Source organism: Lontra canadensis, unplaced genomic scaffold (genome assembly GCF_010015895.1).
Source record: "Lontra canadensis isolate GAN:19392208 unplaced genomic scaffold, GSC_riverotter_1.0 scaffold99, whole genome shotgun sequence".
In the NCBI taxonomy this organism is placed as follows: Eukaryota; Metazoa; Chordata; class Mammalia; order Carnivora; family Mustelidae; genus Lontra; species Lontra canadensis.
Window position 1 is genome coordinate 2,130,656 of NW_022631093.1, and position 25,094 is coordinate 2,155,749.

Below are 25,094 nucleotides of genomic sequence, written 5' to 3' on the forward strand. Positions count from 1 at the left end.
GAAGAAATAATTTCAGTTCTACAAACTCTTTCAGAAAAGAGAGGCAGAGGAATTATGTCCCAACTCATTTTATGAGGCTAATATTACCCTGATACCCAAACCAGACAAAGACAATACAGAAGAACTACAAACAGCTAGCTCTGATGAACAAAAATGCAAAACTCCATAGGAAAATTGTAACCAATCAAATTCATTAATATGCAGATAGAAATAATATACTGTGAATAAGTTGGGTTTATCTTAGGAATGCAAGGTTTGTTTAACATTTGAAAATTGATCAGTGTAGTTTGCCACTGATCATAGAATAAAGGAGAAAAATCATAGGAGCATCAATAAGTACAAAAATACTTAAATTCATGAAGTGCCCACATGGCTAAATCCATTAAGCCTCTGACTCTTGGTTTCTGCTCAGGTCATGATCTCATGAGTCATGAGACCTAACTCCACAGTGGGCTCCCTGCTCAGCGGGGTGTCTGCTTGAAGATTCTCTTCCTCTTCTCCATCCGCTTGTGCTTGAGCTCACTCTCTCAAATAAATCATTAAAAACAAAATAAATTCAGTATTCATGGTAAAAACTCTGCACCTTCCTTCATCCCTAATTAATTCAGTACAAAAGCCAGTTGGTGAAGCTGTGGGACGAAGGCAGAACCTAACTGTGGGCATCCCGGTTGGGGATTGGGAGTCCAAGTGAGGACTGTAGGAGTCTGTAGTGCTATTATTTATTTATTTATTATTTATTTATTTATTTATCCTATGGTGATATTTTTTAAATGAAAATAAATAATGGGAAAAGACAAAACCCTTCCTTATAGTAGAATCTTTTTTTTTTTTTTAGCATTCCAAGATACATTGTTTATGTACCACACCCAGTGCTCCATGTAATACCCACCACCAGGCTAACCCATCCCCCTAACCCCCTCCCTTCCCAAACCCTCAGTTTGTTTCTCAGAGTCCATAGTCTCTTATGCTTTGTCTCCCCCTCTGATTTCCCCCATTCACTTTTCCTTTCCGTCTCCTAATGTCCTCCATGTTATTCCTTATGCTCCACAAGTAAGTGAAACCATGTTATAATGGACTTTCTCTGCTTGACTTACTTCACTCATCATAATCTAGATCTCCAGTCCCGTCCATGTTGATAAAAGAGTTGGGTATTCGTCCTTACTGATGGAGGCATAATACTCCATTGTAGATATGGACCATATCTTCTTTATCCATTGGTCTGTTGAGGGGCGTCTTGGCTCTTTCCACAGTTTGGCAGTTATGGCCATTGCTGCTATGAACATTGGGGTACATATGGCCCTTCTTTTCACTACATTTGTATCTTTGGGGTAAATACCCAATAGTGCAATTGCAGGGTTGTAGGGTAGCTCTATTTCTAATTTCTTAAGGAATCTCCACACTGTTTTCCAAAGTGGCTGCGCCAACGTGCATTCCCACCAACAGTGTAAGAGGGTTCCCCTTTCTCCACATCCTCTTCAACACTTGTTGTTTCCTGTCCTGATAATTTTGGCCATTCTAACTGGTGTAAGATAGTATCTCAGTGATGTTTTAATTTCAATTTCCCTGATGGCTAATGATGAACCATTTTTTCATGTGTCTGTTAGTCATTTGTATGTCTTCTTTGGAGAGTCTGTTCATGTCTTCTGCCCATTTTTGACATGATTATCTGTTTTTTGGGGTGTTGAGTTTGAGGAGTTCTTTATAGATCTTGGATATCAGCCCTTTGTCTGTAGTGTCATTTTTGAATATCTTCTCCCATGCTGTGGGCTACCTCTTTGTTTGGTTGACTGTTTCCTTTGCTGTGCAGAAGCTTTTCATCTTGATGAAGCCCCAGAAGTTCATTTTCGCTTTTGTTTCCTTTGCCTTTGGAGACATGTCTTGAAAGAAGTTGCTGTGTTCAGTGTCAAAGAGGTTACTGCCTATGTTCTTCTCTAGGATTTTGATAGATTCCTGCTTCACGTTGAGGTCTTTTATCCATTTCGAGTTTATCGTTGTGAACAGTGTAAGAATGGTTGAGTTTCATTCTTCTATATATAGCTGTCCAATTTTCCCAGCCCCATTTATTGAAGAGACTGTCTTTTTTCCACTGAATATTTTTCCCTGCTTTGTTGAAGATTATTTGGCCATAGAATTGAGGGTCCATATCTGGACTCTATACTCTGTTCCATTGGTCTGTGTGTCTATTTTTGTGCCAGTACCATGCATGCTGTCTTGGTGATCATAGCTTTGTAGTAAAGCTTGAAATCAGGCAACATGAAGCCCCCAGGTTTTTCTTTTTCAACATTTCCTTAGCAATTTGGGATATTTCTGGTTCCATACAAATTTTAGGATTGTTTGTTCCAGCACTTTGAAAAATGCCGGTGGAATTTTGATTGAGATGGCATTGAAAGTATAGATTGCTCTAGGCAGTATAGACATTTTAACAATGTTTATTCTTCCAATCCATGAGCATGGAATGCTTTTCCCTCTTTTTGTGTCTTCTTCAATTTCTTTCATGAGTGTTCTGTAGTTCCTTGAGTACAAATCCTTCACCTCTTTGGTTAGGTTTATTCCAAGGTATCTTAATGGTTCTTGGTGTTATAGTAAATGGACTTGATTCTTGATTCTCTAATTTCCTTTATATATTTTCATTGTTAATGTATAAGAAAGCAGCTGATGTCTGTGCACTGATTTTGTAGCCTGCCACATTACTGAATTGCTTGTATGAGTTCTAGTAGTTTGGGAGTGGAGTCCTTGAGTTTTCCATATAAAGCATCAAGTCACCTGTGAAGAGTGAGAGTTTGATTTCTTCTTTGCCAATTTGAATACCTTTTATTTCTTTTTGTTGTCTGATTGCTGTTGCTAAGACTTCTAATCCTATGTTGAACAAGAGTGGTGAGAGTAGGCATCTTTGTCATGTTCCTGATCCATTGGGAAGGCTGTCAGCTTTCCCCATTAAGAATGATATTTGCTGTCGGTTTTTCATAGATAGATTTTATGAAGTTGAGGAATGGTCCCTCTGTCCCTATACTTTAAAGAGTTTTAATCAGGAACAGATACTGTATTCTCTCAAATGCTTTTTCTGCATCAATTGAGAGGACCATATTCTTTTCTCTTATTGATTTGTTCTGTCACATTGATTGATTTGCGAATGTTGAGCCTCCCTTGCATCCCAGGGATAAATCCCACCTGGTCATGGTAGATAATCTTTTTAATGTATTGTTGGATCCTATTAGCTAGTATCTTGTTGAGAATTTTGGCATCCATATTCATCAGGGATATTGGTCTGAAATTCTCCTTTTTGATGGGGTCTTTGCCTGATTTGGGGATCAAGGTAATGCTTGATACTAGAAATATCAAGGATATCAAATAGGGTCTGGAAGTTTTCCTTCTGTTTCTATTTTTGGAAACTCTTCAGGGGAATAGGTATTATTTCTTCTTGGAATGTTTGGTAGACCCAGGGAATCCATCAGGTCCTGAGCTCTTTTTTGGGATTTTTTTTTTTATTAAATTTTAAATTTTTTTATTAACTTACAATGTATTATTAGCCCCAGGGGTACAGGTCTGTGAATCGCCAGGTTTACACACTTCACAGCACTCACCATAGCACATACCCTTCCCAAAGTCCATAACCCCACCACCATCTCCCTACCCCGCCCCCTGGCAGCCCTCAGTTTGTTTTGTGAGATTAAGAGTCTCTTATGGTTTGTCTCCCTCCCAATCCCATCTTGTTTCATTTATTCTTTTCCTACCCCTAACCCCTCCACCTTGCATCTCCCCTTCCTCATATCAGAGAGATCATATGATAGTCGTCTTTCTCTGATTGACTTACTTCGCTAAGCATAATGCCCTCTACTTCCATCCACGTCGTCGCAAATGGCAAGATTTCATTTCTTTTGATGGCTTCATAGTATTCCATTGTACATATAAACCACATCTTCTTTATCGTTTCATCTGTTGATGGACATCTAGGTTCTTTCCATTGTTTGGCTATTGTGGACATTGCTGCTATAAACATTTGCGTGCACATGCCCTTTCAGATCACTACATTTGTATCTTTAGGGTAAATATCCAGCAATGAGATTGCTGGGTTATAGGGTAGCTCTATTTTCAACTTTTTCAGGAACCTCCATGCTGTTTTCCAGAGTGGTTGCACAAGCTTGCATTCCCACCAACAGTATAGGAGGGTTCCCCTTTCTCCGCATCCTTGCCAGCATCTATCATTTCCTGGCTTGTTAATTTTAGCCATTCTGACTGGTGTGGGTTGGTATCTCGTTTTGGTTTTGATTTGTATTTCCCTGATGCCAAGTGATGTGGAGCAGTTTTTCATGTGTCTGTTGGCCATCTGGATGTCGTCTTTGCAGAAATGTCTGTTCATGTCCTCCGCCCATTTCTTGATTGGATTATTTTTCTTTGGGGGTTGAGTTTGATAAGCTCTTTATAGATTTTGGATACTAGCCCTTTATCTGATATGTCGTTTGCAAATATCTTCTCCCATTCTGTCAGTTGTCTTTTGGTTTTGTTAACTGTTTCCTTTGCTGTACAAAAGCTTTTGATCTTGATGAAGTCCCAATATTTCATTTTTGCCCTTGCTTCCCTTGCCTTTGGCGATGTTCCTAGGAAGAAGTTGCTGTGGCTGAGGTCAAAGAGGTTGCTGCCTGTGTTCTCCTCAAGAATTTTGATGGATTCCTTTCTCACATTGAGGTCCATCCATTTTGAGTCTATTTTTGTGTGTGGTGTAAGGAAATGGTCCAGTTTCAATTTTATGCAGTGGCTGTCCAATTTTCCCAACACCATTTGTTGAAGAGATTGTCTTTTTTCCATTGGACATTCTTTCCTGCTTTGTTGAAGATTAGTTGACCATAGAGTTGAGGGTCTATTTCTGGGATCTCTGTTCTGTTCCATTGATCTATGTGTCTGTTTTTGTGTCAGTACCATACTGTCTTGATGATGACAGCTTTGTAATAGAGCTTGAAGTCTGGAATGGTGATGCCACCAACTTTGGCTTTCTTTTTCATCATTCCTCTGGCTATTCGAGGTTTTTTCTGGTTCCATATAAATTTTAGGATTATTTGTTCCATTTATTTGAAAAAAATGAATGGGACTTTGATAGGGATTGCATTAAATGTGAAGATTGCTTTAGGTAGCTTAGACATTTTCACAATATTTATTCTTCCAATCCATGCACATGGAATGTTTTTCCATTTCTTTGTGTCTTTCTCAATTTTTTTCATGAGTACTTTATAGTTTTCTGTGTATAGATTCTTTGCCTCTTTGGTTAGGTTTATTCCTAGGTATCTGATGGTTTTGGGTACAATTGTAAATGGGATTGACTCCTTAATTTCTCTTTCTTCTCTCTCGTTGTTGGTGTATAGAAATGCAACTGATTTCTGTGCGTTGATTTCATATCCTGATACTTTACTGAATTCCTGTACAAGTTCTAGCAGATTTGGAGTGGAGTCTTTTGGGTTTTCCACATAAAGTATCATATCATCTGCAAAGAGTGATAGTTTAACTTCTTTGCCAATTTGAATGCCTTTAATTTCTTTTTGTTGTCTGATTGCTGAGGCTAGGACTTCTAGTATTATGTTGAATAGCAGTGGTGAGAATGGACATCCCTGCCGTGTTCCTGACCTTAGCGGAAAAGCTCTCAGTTTTTCTCCATTGAGAATGATATTCGCTGTGGGTTTTTCACAATGGCTTTGATGATATTGAGGTATGTGCCCTCTATCCCTATACTCTGAAGAGTTTTGATCAGGAAAGGATGCTGTACTTTGTCAAATGCTTTTTCAGCGTCTATTGAGAGTATCATATGGTTCTTGTTCTTTCTTTTATTAATGTATTGTATCACGTGTATTGATGGATTTGCGGATGTTGAATCAGCCTTGCAGCCCTGGAATAAATCCCACTTGGTCGTGGTGAGTAATCCTTTTAACATACTGTTGGATCCTATTGGCTAGTATTTTGGTGAGAATTTTCACATCTGTGTTCATCAAGGATATTGGTCTGTAGTTCTCTTTTTTGATGGGATCCTTGTCTGGTTTTGGGATCAAGGTAATGCTGGCCTCATAAAATGAGTTTGGAAGTTTTCCTTCCATTTCTATTTTTTGGAACAGTTTCAGGAGAATAGGAATTAATTCTTCTTTAAATGTTTGGTTGAATTCCCCTGGGAAGCCACCTGGCCCTGGGCTCTTGTTTGGAGACTTTTGATGACTGCTTCAATCTCCTTACTGTTTATGGGTCTGTTCAGGTTTTCTGTTTCTTCCCGGTTCAGTTGTGGCAGTTTATATGTCTTTAGGAATGCATCCATTTCTTCCAGATTGTCAAATTTGCTGGCATATAGTTGTTCATAATATGTTCTTATAATTGTTTGTATTTCTTTGTTGTTGGTTGTGATTTCTCCTCTTTTATTCATGATTTTATTTATTTGGGTCCTTTCTCTTTTCTTTTTGATAAGTCTGGTCAGGGATTTATCAATCTTATTAATTCTTTCAAAGAACCAGCTCCTAGTTTTGTTGATTTATTCTATTGGTTTTTTGGTTTCTATTTCATTGATTTCTGCTCTGATCTTTATTATTTCTCTTCTCCTGCTGGGTTTAGGATTTCTTTGTTGTTCTTTCTCCAGCTTCTTTAGATGTAGGATTAGGTTGTGTATTTGAGACCTTTCTTGTTTCTTGAGAAAGGCTTGTATTGCTATATATTTTCCTCTCAGGACTGCCTTTGCTGTGTCCCACAGATTTTGAACCATTGTGTTTTCATTATCATTTGTTTCCCTGAATTTTTTCGGTTCTTCTTTAATTTCCTGGTTGACCCATTCATTCTTTAGAAGGATGCTCTTTAGTCTCCATGTATTTGGGTTCTTTCCAGAGTTCCTCTTGTGATTGAGTTCTAGCTTCAGAGCATTTGTGGTCTGAGAATATGCAGGGAATGATCCCAGTCTTTTGATACTGGTTGAGACCTGATTTCAGACCCAGGATGTGACCTATTCTGGGGAACGTTCCATGTGCACTAAAGAATGTGTATTCGGTTGCTTTGGGATGGAATGTTCTGAATATATCTGTGATGTCCATCTGGTACAGTGTGTCATTTAAGGCCTTGATTTCCTTGTTGATCTTTTGCTTTGCTGATTTGTTCATTTCAGTGAAGGGAGTGTTAAAGTCCGCTACTATTATTGTATTATTGTCAATTTATTTCTTTGATTTTGTTATTAATTGGTTTATATAGTTGGCTGCTCCTATGTTGGCATAGATATTTAAAATTGTTAGATCTTCTTGTTGGACAGACCCTTTGAATATGACATAGTGTCCTTCCTCATCTCTTATTATAGTCTTTGGCTTAAAATCTAATTGATCTGATAGAAGGATTGCCACCTCAGCTTTCTTTTGAGGTCCATTAGCATGCAAAATTGTTTTCCACCCCCTCACTTTAAATCCAGAGGTGTCTTTGGGTCTAAAATGAGTTTCTTGTAGACAGCATTTTAATGGGTTTTGTTTTTTTATCCATTCTGATACCCTGTGTCTTCTGATTGGGGTATTTAGCCCATTTACATTCAGGGTAACTATTGAGAGATATGAATTTAGTGCCATTGTATTGCCTGTAAGGTGACTGTTACTGTATATTGTCTCTGTTCCTTTCTGATCTACTACTTTTAGGCTCTCTCTTTGCTTAGAGGACCCCTTTCAATATTTCCTGTAGAGCTGGTTTGGTGTTTGCAAATTCTTTTAGTTTTTGTTTGTCCTGGAATATTTTTTTCTCTCCTTCTATTTTCAATGATAGCCTAGCTGGGTATAGTATTCTTGTCTGCATGTTTTTCTTGTTTAGTGCTCTGAATATATCTTGCCAGTTCTTTCTGGCCTGCCAGGTCACTGTGGATAAGTCTCCTGCCAATCTAGTATTTTTACCATTGCATGTTACAGACTTCTTGTCCCGGGCTCCTTTCAGGATTTTCTCTCTCTCGCTAAGACTTATAAATTTTACTATTAGATGATGGGGTGTGGACCTATTCTTATTGATTTTGAGGGGGATTCTCTGTACCTCCTGGATTTTGATGCTTGTTCCCTTTGCCATATTAGTGTAATTCTCTCCAGTATACCTTCTGCTCCCCTCTCTCTTTCTTCTTCTTCTGGAATCCCAATTATTCTAATGTTGTTTCATCTTATGGTATCACTTATCTCTCGAATTCTCCCCTCGTGGTCCAGTGGTTGTTTGTCTCTCTTTTGCTCAGCTTCTTTATTTTCTGTCATTTGGTCTTCTATATCACTAATTCTCTCTTCTGCTTCATTTATCCTAGCAGTAAGAGCCTCCATTTTTTATTGCACCTCATTAGTAGCTTTTTTGCTTTCAGCTTGGTTAGATTTTAGTTCTTTTATTTTTCCAGACAGTGTTTCTCTAATATCTTCCATGCCATCTTTGAGCCCGGCTAGCACCTTGAGAATCATCATTCTGAACTCTGGATCTGACAGAGTACCAGTGTCTGTATTGATTAAGTCCCTAGCCTTCAGTACTGCTTCTTGTTCTTTTTTTTTTATGGTGAGTTTTTCCGCCTTGTTATTTTATCCAGATAAGAATATATGAAGGAGCGAATAAAATACTAAAAGAATGGCAAAGACCCCAGTAAAATGTGCTTTAACCAAATCAGAAGAGACCCCAAATCGTGGGGGGGAAGAAAGGGGGTAAAAAGAAGTTCAGAAAAAAAAATTAAAAACAAAAATAAAGGGAAAATATAAAAAAGAAAAAAGATATGTATTAGACTGGTGAATAGAACAGGTCACCCGCTTAATTTTGGGAGTATTTTGGTCTCTTAGAACGAACTACCTCCCAAAATTTTAAAGAACGAAAACATATATAAGGGTAAACACAATGAAGGGATGGAATATGACTATAAAGATGAAAAAAAAAATTTTTTTTTTAAATTTCTAAAAAAGGAGTTGATAAGGTAAGTTGGTTGGAAGAATAAAGGAAAAGAAAGTAGAGAGAATTTGCTTAGGCTGGAAACTGGAATAAAGCCCTGTGCTAGATTTAGGGTATATTTTGATCTCTTAGAAGTTGTATCCCAAATTTTTTTAGAAGAAAAAAACCCTATGTGTATACAAAAAATAAAGTTAGATACAATGAAGGATAAAATATGACTATACTAATGAAGTTTCAAAAAAGTTTTTTTAATGAAAGGTATTGGTAAGATAAACTAGTTAAAAAATGTTAAAAGAGGAAAGGATAAAAGTTAAAAAAAATTAGCAAAAGAAAAAAAAATTTAAAAAATTAACTTGCAAGACTAAAGAATCATGGGGAGAAAGCCATGAATTCCATGCTTTGCTTTCTCCTCCTCTGGAATTCCGCTGTTCTCCTTGGTAAGTGAACTTGGTCTTGGCTGGATTTCTTGCTGATCTTCTGGGGAGGGGCCCGTTGTTGTGATTTTCAAGTGTCTTTGCCAGAGGCAGAATTGCACCGCCTTTACCAGGGCCCCAGGTTAAGTAATCTGCTCAGCTTCACTTTCGGGAGCTTTTGTTCCCTGAAACGCTTTCCGTAGAGCTCTGGAGGACAGGAATGAAGATGGCTTCATGGCTTCTCCGACCCAGAGGAGCCGAGAGCTTGGGGCTCCACTCCTCAGTGTGCCCTCGGAGAAAAGCACTCAGTCACTCCTGTCTCCCTGGCCTTTGGCTGCACTCAAAGGTCACCCAGCCTGTGACCAATCTGACACACAGCCCCGCCTGGAGTCTCCAAACCCTGCAGATCCCTGTGCTCTTCCAGGGCGGGTCTCCCTGGATCTTGTGGGATCTCTCCTCACAGAGCAGCGGCCTGTGCCACCGACCACAATTTAAGGTAACGCTGAGTTGAGAGCTCACTCCTTGGCTCAGTCTCTGTAACCGGCTTCCCTGCTCTAATATCTGTGAGCTCTGCGACACTCAGACACGCCCGATCCTTCTGTGATCCCATGGGACCTGAGAACATGCTGACCCCGTGTGGGCTTCACCCCGGCTTAGCCTCTGGAGCGATGTCCCTCATTGGAGCAGACTTTCAAAAGTTCTGATTTTGTGCTCCATTGCTCTGCTGCTTGCCCGGAGCCAGCCCCTCCCCCCGTGGTCTATCTTTCTGTCTCTTTGGATTCACTTCTCTGCCAGTCCTACCTTTCAGAAAGTGGTTGATTTTCTGTTTCTAGAATTTCTGCTCTTCTTCTCTTCGATATCCTGTTGGATTTGTAGGTGTTCAGAATGGTTTGATAAGTTATATAGCTGATCTCCTCTTACCTGATGTTGTCTCATCCTGCTACTTCTCCGCCATCTTGACTCCTCCCTTTGGGAGGTTTTTTGATCACTGCATCAGTCTTGTTACTAGATATTGGACTATTCAGGTTGTCAGTTTCTTCCTGTTTCAGTCTTGGAAGTTTATAGGTTTCTAGGAATGCATCCATTTCTTCTAGGTTGCTTAACTTATTGACATATAGCTGTTGATAATAATTTCTGATGATTGTTTCTATTTCCTTGGTGTTAGTCGTGATCTCTCCCCTTTCATTCATATTTTTGTTAATTTGGGTCCTCTCTGTTTTCTTTTGGATTGGTTTGGCCAGTGGTTTATAGCTCTTATTAATTCTTTCAAAGAACCAGCTTCTAGTTTCATTGTTTTTTTTTTAAAAGATTTTATTTATTTATCAGACAGAGATCACCAGTAGGCAGAGAGGGAGGCGGGGGCGGGGGGAGCAGGCTCCCCACTGAGCAGAGAGCCCGATGTGGGGCTCAATCCCAGGACCCTGGGATTGTGACCTGAGCCGTAGACAGAGGCTTTAACCCAATGAGCAACCCAGGCGCCCTCGTTGATGTGTTTTACTTATCTCTAGTTTCTAATTCATTGATCTCTGCACTAATATTATTTTCCCTTCTTGTGCATGGGGTTGGCTTAATTTGTTGTTGATTTTCCAGTTCCTTAAGATGTAAAGAGAGTTGGTGTATTCGGGATTTTTCAATTTCTTTGAGAGGTTTGGATGGCTATGTATTTCCCTCTTAGGACTGCCTTTGCCATATCCCATAGGTTTTGGACCGATGTGTCTTCATTCTCATTGGTTTCCAGGAATTGTTTAAGTTCTTCCCTCATTTCCTGGTTGATCCAAACATTCTTGAGCAGGATGTTCTTTAGCTTCCAAGTGTTTGAATTCCTTTCAAACTTTTTCTTGTGGTTGAGTTCCAGTTTCAAAGCATTGTGGTCTGAGAATGTGCAGGGAATAATCTCAATCTTTTGGTATCAATTGAGCCCTGATTTGTGACCCAGTATGTGGATGTTCTGTAGGAAGTTCCATGTGCACTCCAGAAGAATGAGTATTCTGTTGTTTTTGGATGGAATGTTCTGTGTATATCTATGAGGTCCATCTGGTCCAGTGTGTCATTTAAAGCTCTTGTCTCTTTGTTGATTTTCTGCTTGGATGATCTATTACTGAGATTTGCATGTAAGGTCCCCTACAATTAATGTATTCATATCAATGGGACTCTTTATTTTGACTAACAGTTGGCTGCTCCCATGTTGGGAGCATAAATATTTACAATTGTTAGATCTTCTTGCTGGATAGACCCTTTAAGAATGATATAGTGTCCTTCTGTATCTCTGACCACAGTCTTTAGCTTAAAATCTAATTTATCTGATATGAGAATTGCTACCCCAGCTCTCTTTTGAGGCCCGTTGGCATGAAAGATGATTCTCCATCCCTTCACTTTCAGTCTGGATGTATCTTTAGGTTCAAAATGTGTCTCTTGTAGACAGCATATGGAGGGGTCCTGTCGTTTTATCCAATCTGCAGCCCTGTGCCATTTTATGGGAGCATTTAGGCTGTTCACGTTGAGAGTGATTATTGAAAGGTAAGTTTTTATTGACATCATGTTGCCTGTGAAGTCCTTATTTTTATAGATTATCTCTGTAGATTTCTGTTCTATGTCAGTCTTGGTTTGGGTTCTTTCTTCTTTTATAGAACCCCCAGTATTTTTAGTAGTGCCTGCTTGGTGGTCATGTAATGTTTTAAACCTTGCCAGTCTTGAAAGCTCTTTATCTCTCCATCCATTTTGAATGTCAGCCTTACTGGCTAAAGTATTCTTGGCTGCATGTTCTTTTCATTTAGTACCCTGAATATGTCTTACCAGCCCTTTCTAGCTTGCCAGGTTTCTGTGGACAGGTCTGATATTATTCTGATGGTCCTCCCTCTGTATGTAAGGGATCTCTTCCCTCTAGCTGCCCTTAGGACATAGTCCTGAAACTATGATTTGTGAATTTCACAGTTATGTGTCTGGATGTCTTTCTGGCCTTGTTGATCTTGGGGCAGGGCGGGTTGTCCTTTCTGCCTCTGGGACATGAACACTTGTTCCGTTCCCCATATTGAGAAAATTTTCATCCAGGATTTGTTCATCTATATCTTCTAGTCTTCTCTCTCTCTCCACCCCCTCAGGGATCCCAATAATTCTGACATTGGGATGTTTCATGGCATCATTTATTTCCCTAATTCTGTTTTCATGACTTCTAAGCCGTTTGTTCCAGGCCTTCTCCTGATCCTTCTTTTCTATCAGTTTATTTTCTAGATCACCAATTCTGTCTTCTGCCTTGGTTATCCTAGCTCTTACAGTATTTAGATTAGATTGAATCTCACTGATAGCATTTTTAACTTCTTCCAGATCAGCTCTCCCCTCCACCCTTAGAGATTCTATGTTGTCTCTAATGGTCTTCTCCAACCTAGCCATTGCCTGGATAATTGTTACCCTGAATTCCCTTTCCAGAATATTGTTTATGTCCATATCCAATAGTTCTGTTGTCACAGTCTCTGAATTTTTCCTCTGTTGGGTGTTCCTCCTCACAGTCATTTTAGTGAGAGTTGGTTGAGGGGATGTATAGCTGAATACATGTTCTTGGCAAGTTGCACCTTGAAAAGTTTTGGAGCAATCGGAAGTCACCACCAAAAAGAAAGAAGGAAAAGAGAGAAAAAAAGAAAAAAAGCTGCCAAAATGGGCCCCCAAAGTAAAATTATAAAATACAAAGACAAAAACAAACAAACAAAAAGACCGACAAAAGAAAAGAAAAAAAAATAGCCAAAATGAACCCCAAGAATAAGATTTATATAGTACAAAAACAAAAGCAAGTACACAGAAACACTGACAGAAGGATAAGATGAGAAGGTGTTTATAAATCTTCAGTGTGGGCGAGGAAGGTTATTTCAGTTCTTCCTGGGTATATCTTGTTACCTTTGTTAAAAGACTCAACTTTCCAGAGACACAGGGAAATTAAAACTGGTTTATATATAGGGGTAGTATTGAATAGGGAAAAAGGATTACCTTGAAGCTTGTATCTATATGTATATTAAAAAAAATAAACACAGGTATATGTATGAATAAAGTTGAAGTTAAAAAGTTATTAGGGAATATGTTGCATTAACCCTCTAGTTGTAATGGTAAGTAGGTTAAAAAAATTAAAAGAACAAGAATCGTGAGAATGAATTTAAAAAAAAAGAAAAAGAAAAGTTGTATCTATGTAATATATAGGTTTTGGTGTAATACTGGGAGCTTAATATATTGTTTTCCCCTGATGTTGGGGTTTTACAGTTTTATGGGGACTCTATGGTGGTTGTCCTCTTGTTCTTTTGGCATCTCTTCTGTGGGAGGGGACTGCCACATTGTTTGCCAGTCGATCTTGCTTTGGCTGAGTTGTTCTGCCCCTTATTAAGGTGCTGGGCTCTGTAGAAACTGGGTTTTCAGGCTTTTGTTCTCCGAAGGTTTTTGTTCTTAGGCAGCTTTCTGTGGCTTTTCGGAGGGTTGGTGGAAAGTAAACTGTCCGCATCCAGACCTCCGCCTCAGAGAAGCCTCAGTTTGCTCCCCTCTGGGCGGTCCAGAAGACACAGGCTCCCCCTCTGCAAACTCTGCTGAACACCACAACCTCCATAGGTGGTGCACACCCCCAGCCACCATCTCAGTGGTCACCCAAGGTCCCCGCTTGTCTCTGTACCCCTGTGCCACTAAAACCACAAGTGATACTGGTCCGGGAGAGCCCAAACGTGGGTGGCTGCTTGCCAGGACTGCTGTCTTGGGTCCATGCCCACTCCGGGTGCACTCAGGCAGCGGCGCAGGTCGCGGAAGGCTGCAGGCCAAGGGACGCCAGTCAGGGTCTGCGCCAGGTCCTCTCAGGTGCGGGCTGGGTATGTGCAGACCCCGCGGTCGCGCAGGTTTTGAAAGGCTGAGGGCCCAGAGACCCTGGCTGGTGCCCACACCAGGCTCTCTCAGGCACAGGTGGGAGAACCCTGGCCCAAGCAGTGGTGAAAGCAGCGGAAAGCTGTAGGCTCAGGGACCATGGACTGGAGCCCCCACCAGGCTCTCTCTGGCATGGGTGGTCACTGGAGGTGACCGTTCTGGCATCGTGGGCTTAGGCCTGTGCCCATGACTGCCCAATTGCACCAGTTGTCCCTTAAGATCTTTTATTGTTTTTTGTTTGTTTGTTTTTGTTTTTGTTTTTAAAGATTTTATTTATTCATTTGACAGAGAGATCACAAGCAGGCAGGGAGGCAGGCAGAGAGAGAGGAGGAAGCAGGCCCTCCGCGGAGTAGAGAGCCCGATGCGGGGCTCGATCCCAGGACCCTGGGATCATGACCTGAGCCGAAGGCAGAGGCTTTAACCCACTGAGCCACCCAGGCACCCCTTTTTCATTGTTTTTGAGTGGTTTTAACCAGACTCCAAATTAATGCTGGTCCCCAGTCACAGGGCACTTTTCCTATTGGGGTATTACTTTCCAGTGGGCTGCTTCTGGTGCCTCTCCCCCTTCTGTTTATCTTCTGATATCAGTCCCGAGTGTTCCCACTCCGCTCTACCTCTCCACTGATGATCCTCTGCCCAGGTTGAGATCCAGAAGTGTATAATCTTACATCTCAGGGTGATTTCATGGGTGTTCAGAGTGCTCTGGTAGATACTTAGTTCACTTTAGGGGACTAGTTGAAACAGGGTCTCCTGCTTCTCTGCCATCTTGCTCCTCCTCCCCTTATAGTAGAATCTTAACAAATAAATGTAGGAGAAATAATAGAACTAGAAAATTACTATTTGATAGCTATAATAGAAATAGCTCATTCAGGTAAGAAACATTAATAGGTGCTAAAACTAGTGGAAGAAGGTTTGATAAGGTATGAGATATTAACATCATCTCAATGTATATACCAAATATTTGTTAATAGCAAAGTATAAAAAATAACTTCATGGTAGAGAAGCGTGACAGATACCATTACCCCCATAGTGGGATAAATTGAAACCATGTCCCATTTGACAAGATGCAATGAAAGGAACACACGTCACTTCTGTAATATTCCTCCCAAAGGTACATAATCTGATTCTAGTCATGAGGAGATACTAGACAAACCCAAATTTTGGGAAATAGTCTGTGAAATAATGGTTTGTAAATTACCAGTCATGAAAGTCAAGTAAAATCTGGGAACTGTCCCAGACTGAAGCTAGAGGCATGACAACAATATGTAATTCTAAACAGTGTATAATACATATAATAAACAGGGTGTAATACACATAATTCTGACCTGTAATACACTGTATAATTCTTTTGTAGTAAAGGGTGTACTGGAACAATCAACCAGACTTGAATGGAATCTGGGGACCATGTGGTAGTAATACATCACTCTAAATACCCTGATTTTTATGTTCGACAGTGTCCCTGTTTTGTAGGAAATATTGATGGGACATCAAATCAGCAACTTAATCTCAATTGCTTCATGGGAGAAAAGTTTTATATACTGTATTTTTACTTTTCTGTACACTTGCGTATTTTTTTAAAAATCTGTTTTTGATGCTTTTTTGTTTTGTTTTTGATATATTTGATACTTAAAGTAAAACTTATTTGGAAAATTGACTTACCTGATCTCCTAATGATAGTGAATAACAGAAAATAAATAATTTCAGTAAATCAATTAAAGAGTATTCTTTTCCTCTTATATATTGGTAGCATGCAGAACTATCACTCATTTTGGATATTTAAGTTCTTTTTCTCATTTTTGGTAAGATTGCATGTGTCTTGTCTTTTAGAATGAATGTTCTAATACTTACTAAGGTAGCATAATTTTTCTCCATTTATCTTCAAAGGTTGCTCAAGAAACAGATGTTAGAGCCCAGATTCGTCTGCAGTTTCGTGATGTCAATGGAGAAGTTATAGCTGTACAGAGATCTATGGTGTGTACTCAGAAAAGCAAAAAGACAGAGTTTAAAACCCTGGAAGGAGTCATTACTAGAACAAGGTAGGTGTTTATTTATATTTGAATATCTGTTCATTTTCAGTCATTTATGTTCATCAGAACCTAATGGGTTTTTTCCCATTACCTTATTTTAGGGGAGCATATTAATTTTTTTAAACAGACTTTATTTTTTAGAGCAGTTTTAGGTTCTCAGCAAAACCAAGCAGAAAGTAGAGTTCCTGTGTACTCCCTGCCGCTGCACTTGTATAGCTTCACCCACTATGAACATTTATTGTTTGATCAATTTATCAGTTAAAAGGAATGATCCCATTAAAAAGTTAGTGATAATGCAACATTCCTTCGAGTAATTTGTGAACAGTTGCCATTTGAAGGTGCACAATCACTCAAATATAGATTGAATGAATGGAAAATGCTAATATCATGTGTAGGAGTGAGATGAGAAGTATACAGATAGGAAAGAGATAATTTGTCCCTTTGAACTGTTACCTTTGTTAGAGGTAGGTATTGTCTTGTAATGGGCATGGATTTTGGAATTAGCTTGCCCTGGCTTCGAGGTTTTATCCTTGTTGAGCACATTACTTAACTGTCCCCTTACCCTTCCCTTTTACTTGTTATGTATTTATTCAACTAATGAAATAATTCTTTTAGTTAATAATGTTTAGCACCTATTATTTGCTAGGGGCAATATTTTAGCTACTGGCTTCTCAAGCAGGTTTTCCTTGACATTTAAACACACTCAGGTCTCTACCACACCCCTTGGATTTCATTCCATGCCAGTTACTGTCTGTCTTCATCTTCCCCTTTCTAGCCAGTCTTCTCAAGAAGAGTTATTGATAATGTCTCCTTCTCACTCCTCCTCCAGCCCCATTCTTTTACTGAAACAGCTCCAACTAAGGTCACAGGTACCCTCTCTTAATTAGGATAATGCTATTGCTTTACAAAATAGATCTCATAGTAAGCCTGTGTTTTTTTCAATTGTAAAATAGGGATTCATTATTACTATTAATGTCTTAAAAAATGTTTTAAGGATTGAGCTAATGCATATAAAACACTTAATAGGTAGTAAGAGCTCATATATCAGTTTTCCATGACTGTAAAACAAACCACAAACTTAATAGTTTAAAACAATACACATTTATTATCTTACGGTTCTGCAATTTATGAGTCTCAGTTGTATCTCACTGTTTAAAATCAAGATGTTGGCAGGGCTGTGTTCCTTTCTGGAGACTCCAGGAAAGATATCTTTCCATGCCCTTTCTGCCTTTTACAGTCCACCCACAATCCTTGACCTATGGCCCTCCTTTGCCTCCAAAGCCAGCAATAGTGGGCAGAGTTCTCACAGTACATCACTCTGAACTCTTCTGCCTCCTTCTCCCACTTAAGGACCGTTATGATTCTTTTGACCCACAGAATAATCTAGGGTAATCCCTGTATTTAGGGTCCAGATGATGAGCAACCTTAACTCCATCTATAATCATTATTCTGCCATATAACCCAACAGATTCACAAATTGCAGGGATTAGAATATAAGTATCTTTGAAGGGCCATTGTTCTGTCCACTGTAATTCAGTAAATGGTAGCTGTTAATAACTTCTTGAAATCTTTAATAGTCTCCTGTGACATGACACTACTCCCTTTCTCTTCTTCACAGCCATATCCTACCCAGCCAGTAAAGGTAGGAGTTCGACAGGCTTCTAGATCTCTCCTGTTTTTGCTCTATATTCTCTTCCTAGTTAATCTCATTCATTTTCATTACTCAAATTACTATATATTCATAGGTGACTCAGATATTTAGGTCTCCAGACCTTTATTTCTAGACCCGTGTACCCAGCTGCCTTTCTCATGTTCTACCAGGTCTTTCAAAGACACCGCAGATTCAACATGTTCAAAACCAAGCTCATGGGTCTTTTTCCTTGCCTCCTAAAAAAACCTCCCACAAGCTAATATTCTTGCAGTACTCCTCATTGCAGTGAATGGCACTCTGGTCCATCCACCTGACACAAACCAAGAACCTCTATCTGACATCTCCTCCCTGTATATTTATTTCATTACCAGGTCCTATGGATTTAACCTAAATGTCTGGTGAGTCTTTCTTTCTGTGCAGTGACCATTCTAATTCAAGCTACCGTCATCTTTTACTGGTCTAATGTGATAACCTCCTGGTCTCTGTCCATCCTGTCCCCCTACAAAATATTCTCACTGTACTTGGTGTAATATTTTCAAAACACATATTGGAAGATATAAATGACAGTAAATACAGACACTACCTCTGTCCACCTAATCTGGTTATTAACAGATACTGCGCAGAATATAGGAAAGAAAATTTTGAGTATGTTCTTCTTATGAAATATACTGAGAGATCTCTTGGAATCCAAGAGTGAATGATCCTGGCTGTAGGTATAATGATGTAGGGAACTCATCTTTTATTTATTTTTTATTTCTATTTTTTGGGGGAACTTATCTTTTAAAAGACCCTAAGACACTTCTCTCTGTTGGATTGCTTTGTCAGTGTGGCCTTAAAAGTTGAAGTCTACTGATTAAGAATACTCCTTGATGGGGTGCCTGGGTGGCTCAGTCAGTTAAGTGGCTGCTTTTGGCCTGAGTCATGATACCAGGGTCCTGGAATCGAGCCCCACCTGAGTCTCCCTGCTCAGTGGAGAGCCTGCTTCTCCCTCTCCTTCTGCCTGCCTCTCTGCCTACTTGTGCTCTCTCTCTGTCAAGTAAATAAATAAAATCTTTAAAAAAAAGAATACTCCTTGGGTTTGCTTAGGTGAGCATCACTAAAGTTTGCCTTTGTTCTCTTTTTACAGTGTGTTTGTTACTGAGCAGTCTCTATCTAAACAATGCCGTCTTTAGCGGTCTTTGTTTAAGACACTGTTGCCTGTTTTGGTGTGGTTCATCCTGTTTTATTCTTTAAAAGTCTCTTATTGTCTTATTTTTAAATTCTGGGGATGGAAGATAGTTTCTTCTGTTTATTGTCTGTAAATATTTTAAATTATTGTATTTCGAAGTCCAGAGGTAAAAAATTTAATTCTGGCATCATTTCCTGTCCTGCCCTGTTTTACACACTTTCCATCGTTGAATTGCTGAATCATTTAAGAGTTAAACTTTTTACCATGAGGAACTTACTGTAGTGGGAGGGATGAGGGTCTCTCTTGTTTTCCCTTCTTCTTTTTTCTTTTCTTTCTTTCTTTTTTTTTTTTTTTTAACAAGTACAGTGTAAAGGAATGATTAAATAGGTACAAATGGAGGGTGTTTTTGTTTTCTTGTTTACATAAATTCTCATTTTTTGTTTTCTGTAGGCATGGTGAGAAGGTCAGTCTCAGCTCTAAGTGTGCAGAAATTGACCGAGAGATGATAAGTTCTCTTGGGGTTTCCAAGTCTGTGCTAAATAATGTCATTTTTTGTCACCAAGAAGACTCTAATTGGCCTCTAAGTGAAGGGAAGGCTCTGAAGCAAAAATTTGATGAGATTTTTTCAGCAACAAGGTTTGTAACCTTTAGTGAGACTTGATAACCCATTAAGTTATTGAGCTGTGGTTGCAATTTGGATGCTTCTTTTTTAAAAGAGAAAATGTTTTAAAAGTTAAAAAAAAAAAATCAGTTACTACCTGTCATCCAGTAGCAACCACTGGGCATGTTTCCTTTCAGTTTTCATTCTGTACTTCTTTATTGACTGGGGTGATAATTTATATGTAAGTTTTTCATTTACCATTATATCATAAGCATTTTCTAAGTTACTAATAACTCTTTGTAAATGTCATCTTAACAACTCTGTAATATTCCCTTGTTTGAATCTACTGTAATTCCCTTGGACAGAAGTTTGATTTTTATTTAACATCTCCAAAGGTACATTAAAGCCTTGGAAACACTTCGGCAGGTACGTCAGACACAAGGTCAGAAGGTAAAAGAATGTCAAACAGAACTAAAATATTTGAAGCAAAATAAGGAAAAAGCTTGTGAGATACGTGACCAGATTACTAGTAAGGAAGCTCAGTTAACATCATCAAAGGAAATTGTCAAATCCTATGAGAACGAACTTGATCCATTAAAGGTAATTTGATTTCTTTTATAATAGGAAGGTCACCTTTTATCCCAGTAGCACCCCTAAAGCACCTTATTTTTGTATAAATTTGTATGTTATGTATATTTCTTAAAGTATCAGATACTCTATAATGTTATGGTTAGTATCTTAGTTCTCTATTGGATGATTTGTATTAGAATTGCCCAAAGAGCTTGGATTTGAGAGTAAACAAATTCATACCATGATACTAAGTTACTGATGTAGATCTTTGATTGTTAAATAATAACCTAACTTTACACATTACTGTATTCTTAAGGAGATTTTTTTTTTTTATTAACACATCTTTCCAGGGAATTTTTTTTAATTTGCAGGACATTCTTGACATTGCATAAAATTTGGAACTGATACATAACATGTTGATATATTTGACAGTTCTCTAAACTCTTGTGGTTTATAGGAAGGGCCATAAATACTGTAAATAAAAATGTTCACTTCCTAAACATTTATTGTTTCCTGTGTGTGAGGGGTATACAGTGTATATTGTGCTTGGGTCTACAGGTACAAGGAGTACTACAGTGATGTCCTTGCTATTAAAGTGTTCCGAGCCTAAATAAGTAAGAGCAGTAAGAGCATGCTTGAAAATGGCTATTTTCTAGGTTTCAAATAGTAGAATTGTAAAGTTATTTAGAAGTTAACTGATTTGGCTCTTAAAATGCATCTCTAAATACTGGTATAGATTTTTTTTAATAATTATAGATTCATTCATTGATTTTAAAAGGTTTTTGTTTTAATCATCTGTTGATCTTCATGACAAAGGTATTCCTTAATCCCCATCATCTGTTTCACCTATCCTCCCACCTACTTCCCTTCTGGTAATCATCAGCGTGTTCTTTCAGTAGTAAAGAGGCTGTTTCTTGGAGCACGTGGGTTGCTCAGTCAGTTAAGCCTCTGCCTTTTGCTCAGGTCATGATCTCAGGGTCCTGAGATTGAGCCCCACATTCGGCTCCCTTCTCAGTAGGGAGCCTGTTTATCCCTCTCCCTCTGCAGCTACCCCTGCTTTGTGTTGCTCTTTCTCTCTCTTTCTCTGTCAAATAAAATCTTTTTTAAAAAGAAAGAGTCTGGGGGTGCCTGGGTGGCTCAGTGGGTTAAAGCCTCTGCCTTCAGCTTGGGTCATGATCCCAGGGTCCTGGGATCGAGCCCCGCATCGGGCTCTCTGCTCAGCAGGGAGCCTGCTTCTTCCTCGATCTCTGCCTACCTCTCTGCCTACTTGTGATATCTGTCAAATAAATAAATAAATCTTTAAAAAAAAAAGTCTGTTTCTTAGTTTATGTCTCTCTCTCTTTCTCTCTTTTTTTTTTTTTTTGCCTTTGCTCATTTGTTTTGTTTTCATTTATTTTGTTTCTTAAATTCCATGTATGGGGGTGCCTGGGTGGCTCAGTGGGTTAAGCCTCTGCTTTCGGCTCAGGTCATGATCTCAGGGTCCTGGGATCGAGACCCGCATCAGACTCTCTGCTCAGCAGGGAGCCTGCTTCCCCCTCTCTCTTTGCCTGCCTCTCTGCCTACTTGTGATCTCGCTCGCTCTCTTAAATAAATAAATAAAATCTTTTAAAAAGTCCATGTATGAGTGAAATTAGTCTTTCTCTGACTTGTTTCACTTAACATTATACTGCCTAATTCCATCCACGTTGTTGCAGATGGCAAGATTTCTTTCCTTTTTATGGCTGAATTACAGTCCATTGTCTCTATATATCACATCTTTATCCATTCACCAGTTAATGGACACTTGGGCTGCTTCCATATCTCAGCATTGTAAATAATTCTGCTATAAACATAGGGGTCATGTATCCCTTTGAATTAGTGTTCTTGTACACTTTGGGTAATACCCAGTAGTGCAGTTGCTGGATTATAAGGTAGTAGTACTATTTTTAACTTTTTGAGGTAACTCCATACTGTTTTCCAGAGTGGCTGCCCCAGTTTGCATTCCAACCAGTAGTGAGCAAGTGTTCCTTTTCTCCACATCTTGAAGAGGATCTTATGATTTTTACTCAGTCTCACAAGTGTGAGGTGGTATCTCATTATAGTTTTCATTTGCATTTCCCTGATGATCAGTGATGTTGAGCATCTTTCATGTGTCTGTTTGCCATCTTGATGTCTTTTTGGAGAAATGTCTGTTCATGTATTATGCCTATTTTTTAATTATTTGTTTTTCAGGTGTTGTATCAGTTTTTTATATGTTCTGAATACTAACCCTTTGTTATATTGTAAATATCTTCTCCCATTTCATAAGTTACCTTTTAGTTTTGATGGCTTCTTTTTACTGTGCAGAAGCTCTTTTATTTCAGTGTAATCCCAGTGTTTATTTTTGCTTTTGTTTGCCTTCACTGAAGGGACCTGTGTAGAGAAAAGGCACTATTTCCTGTGTCGGAGAAATTACTGCCTGTGCTCTTTTTTATTACTTTTATGGTTTAAAATCTCACATTTAGGTCTTTAATCCATTTTATTTTTGTGTATGGTGTAAAAAAGTGGTCCAGTGTAATTCTTTCACGTGTAGCTGACTGGTTTTCCCAACACTATTTGTTGAACAGTCTTTTTCCCCTTGGATATTCTTTGCTTTGTCCAAGATTGATTGACCACATTATTGGAGTTTATTTCTGGATTTCTGTTCTGTTGATCTATGTGTTTATTTTTGTGTCAGTACCATATTGTCTTGATTACTTCAGCTTTGTAGCATAACTTGAAGTCTGGAATTGCGATGTCTCCAGTTTTGCTTTACTTTTTCAAGATTGCTGTGGCTCTTTGAGGTCTTTTGTGGTTCCACACAAATTTTTAGATTGTTTATTCTAGTTCTGTGAAAATGCTGTAGGTATTTTGATAGGGATTGCATTAAATCTGTAGGTTGCTTTGGGTGGTGTAGACATTTCAACAGTATTTGTTCTTCCAATCCATGGGCATGTAATGTCTTCCCAGTTTTTTGTGTCATTTTCATTTTCTTTCTTCAGTATTCTATGTTTTTCAGAGTACAGGTCTTTCACCTCTTTGGTTAGGTTTACTCCTGGGTGTCTTATTTTGGTGTAGTTGTAAATCGGATTGTTTTCTTAGTTTCTTTTTTTGCTCCTTCATTTTTGGTGTATAGAAATGCAATTGAGAATGATGTTAGCTGTGTGTTTTTTGTAGATGGCCTTTGTTATTTTGAGGTATGTCCCCTCTAAACCTACTTTGTTGTGGGTTTTTATCATGAATTGAATATTTGTCAGATGCCTTTTCTGCATCTGTTGAAATGATCATAAGGTTCTTTATCTTAATGATGGTGATGCATCACACTGATTGATTTGCAAATATTGAACCACCCTTGCAACCCAGAAATAAATACTACTTGATTGTGGTGAATGGCTCTTTTTTTTTTTTTTTTTTAATTTTATTTATTTACTTGAGAAGGAAGACAAAGCATGAGCTGTGTGGAGGAGGCTGAGGGAGACAGAAGGCAGACGCTTAATCGACTGAACCCCCCCCCCCCCCGCCCAGGTGCCCTGATTTTTAATGTTTGTTGGATTCAGTTTGCTAGTATTTTGTTGAGGATTTTTGTGTGTATGTTCATCAGAGATATTGGCCTGGAGTTCTCTTTTTTTTATAGTATCTTTATCTGGTTTTGGTGTTAGGGTAATGCTGACGTCATAGAATGAATTTGGGTTTTCCTTCCTTTGAATTTTTTGGAATAGTTTGAGAATAGGTATTAATGCTTCCTTAAATGTTTGGTAGAATTTATTTGTGAAGGCACGTGGTCCTGGAGTTTTGTTTATTGGGAGGTTTTTTGTTCTTGTAAGGTTTTATTTATTTGTCGGAGAAAAAGAGATCAAGAGCAGAAGGCAGGAGGTTTGTTTGGGTTTTATTTGCTCTTCTTTTTCTTGCTCCTTTAGGTGTAAGATCAGGTTGTTTATTTGAGCTGTTGCTTCTTTAGGTAGGTCTCTTGCTATAAACTTCCCTCTTAGAACAACTTGTGCTATACCAATGATTTTAAACTATTGTGTTTCATTTTCATTTGTTTCCATATACCTTTTTTTAAAGTTTGTTTGTTTGTTTGTTTACATATCTCTTCACCTAGCATGGGGCTTGAATTTACAACCCTGAGATCAGGAGTGGCAAGTTCCTCCAGCCAAGCCTGTCATGCAGCCCTCTGTGTACTTTTTTGTTTCTTCTTTTATTTTCTGGTTGACCCATTCTTCTTTAGTAGAATGTTATTTAACCCACATGTATTTAGTGCTCTTTCCACATTTTTTCTTGTAGTTGATGTCTAGTTTCACAGCATTGGGGTCAGAAAAGATGTATGATTTTGATCTTTCTGAAGTTTTTGAGATATGTTTTGTGGAGATGATCTGTTCTGGAGAATGTTCCATGTGCACTTGAAAAAACTGTATTCTGTTGTATTAGGATGAAATGTTCTGAGTATGTTAAATCTGTTTCCGTGTGTCATTCAAAGACATTGTTTGCTTGTTCATTTTCTGTTAGATGATCTGTCCATTGATGTAAGTGGGGTATTAAAGTCCCCACTATTACTGTATTATTATCAATTAGCTCCTTTATGTTTGTTATCAACTATTTGATGTATTTGGGTGCTCCCATGTTGGGAGCATAAATATTTACAATTTTTGCATCTTCTTGTTGGATTGACCCTTTTATTATATTTTATGTGTCTTTGTCTCTTATTACAGTCTTTGTTTTAAAGACTTTTTTGTCCAGTATCAGTACTGCTACCCTAGCTTTCTTTTGAGGTTCATTTGCATGGTAAATGTTTCTCTATCCCCTCACTTTCAATCTGCAGATGCCTTTAGGTCTAAAATGAGTCTTTGGTAGGCAGTTACATAGATGGGTCTTGTTTTTGTTTATCCATTCTGCA

General features: G+C 38.6%; 1 protein-coding gene across 7 annotated transcripts in view; it reads left to right on the plus strand.

Annotated features, from left to right (window-relative positions):
- The window catches only part of RAD50 (RAD50 double strand break repair protein), a 227,678-nt gene that overhangs the window by 142,306 nt on the left and 60,278 nt on the right, over positions 1 to 25,094 (plus strand). For all 7 annotated transcript variants that reach the window (XR_004380297.1, XM_032837574.1, XM_032837577.1 and 4 more), the window contains 3 exons: positions 16,071 to 16,222; positions 19,483 to 19,668; positions 20,029 to 20,233. Coding sequence is in view for 6 of the 7 variants with exons in the window: in XM_032837574.1 (XP_032693465.1) it covers positions 16,071 to 16,222; positions 19,483 to 19,668; positions 20,029 to 20,233 (543 nt within the window). In the remaining variant the exon portion in view is untranslated. The remainder of the gene's footprint in view (positions 1 to 16,070; positions 16,223 to 19,482; positions 19,669 to 20,028; positions 20,234 to 25,094) is intronic.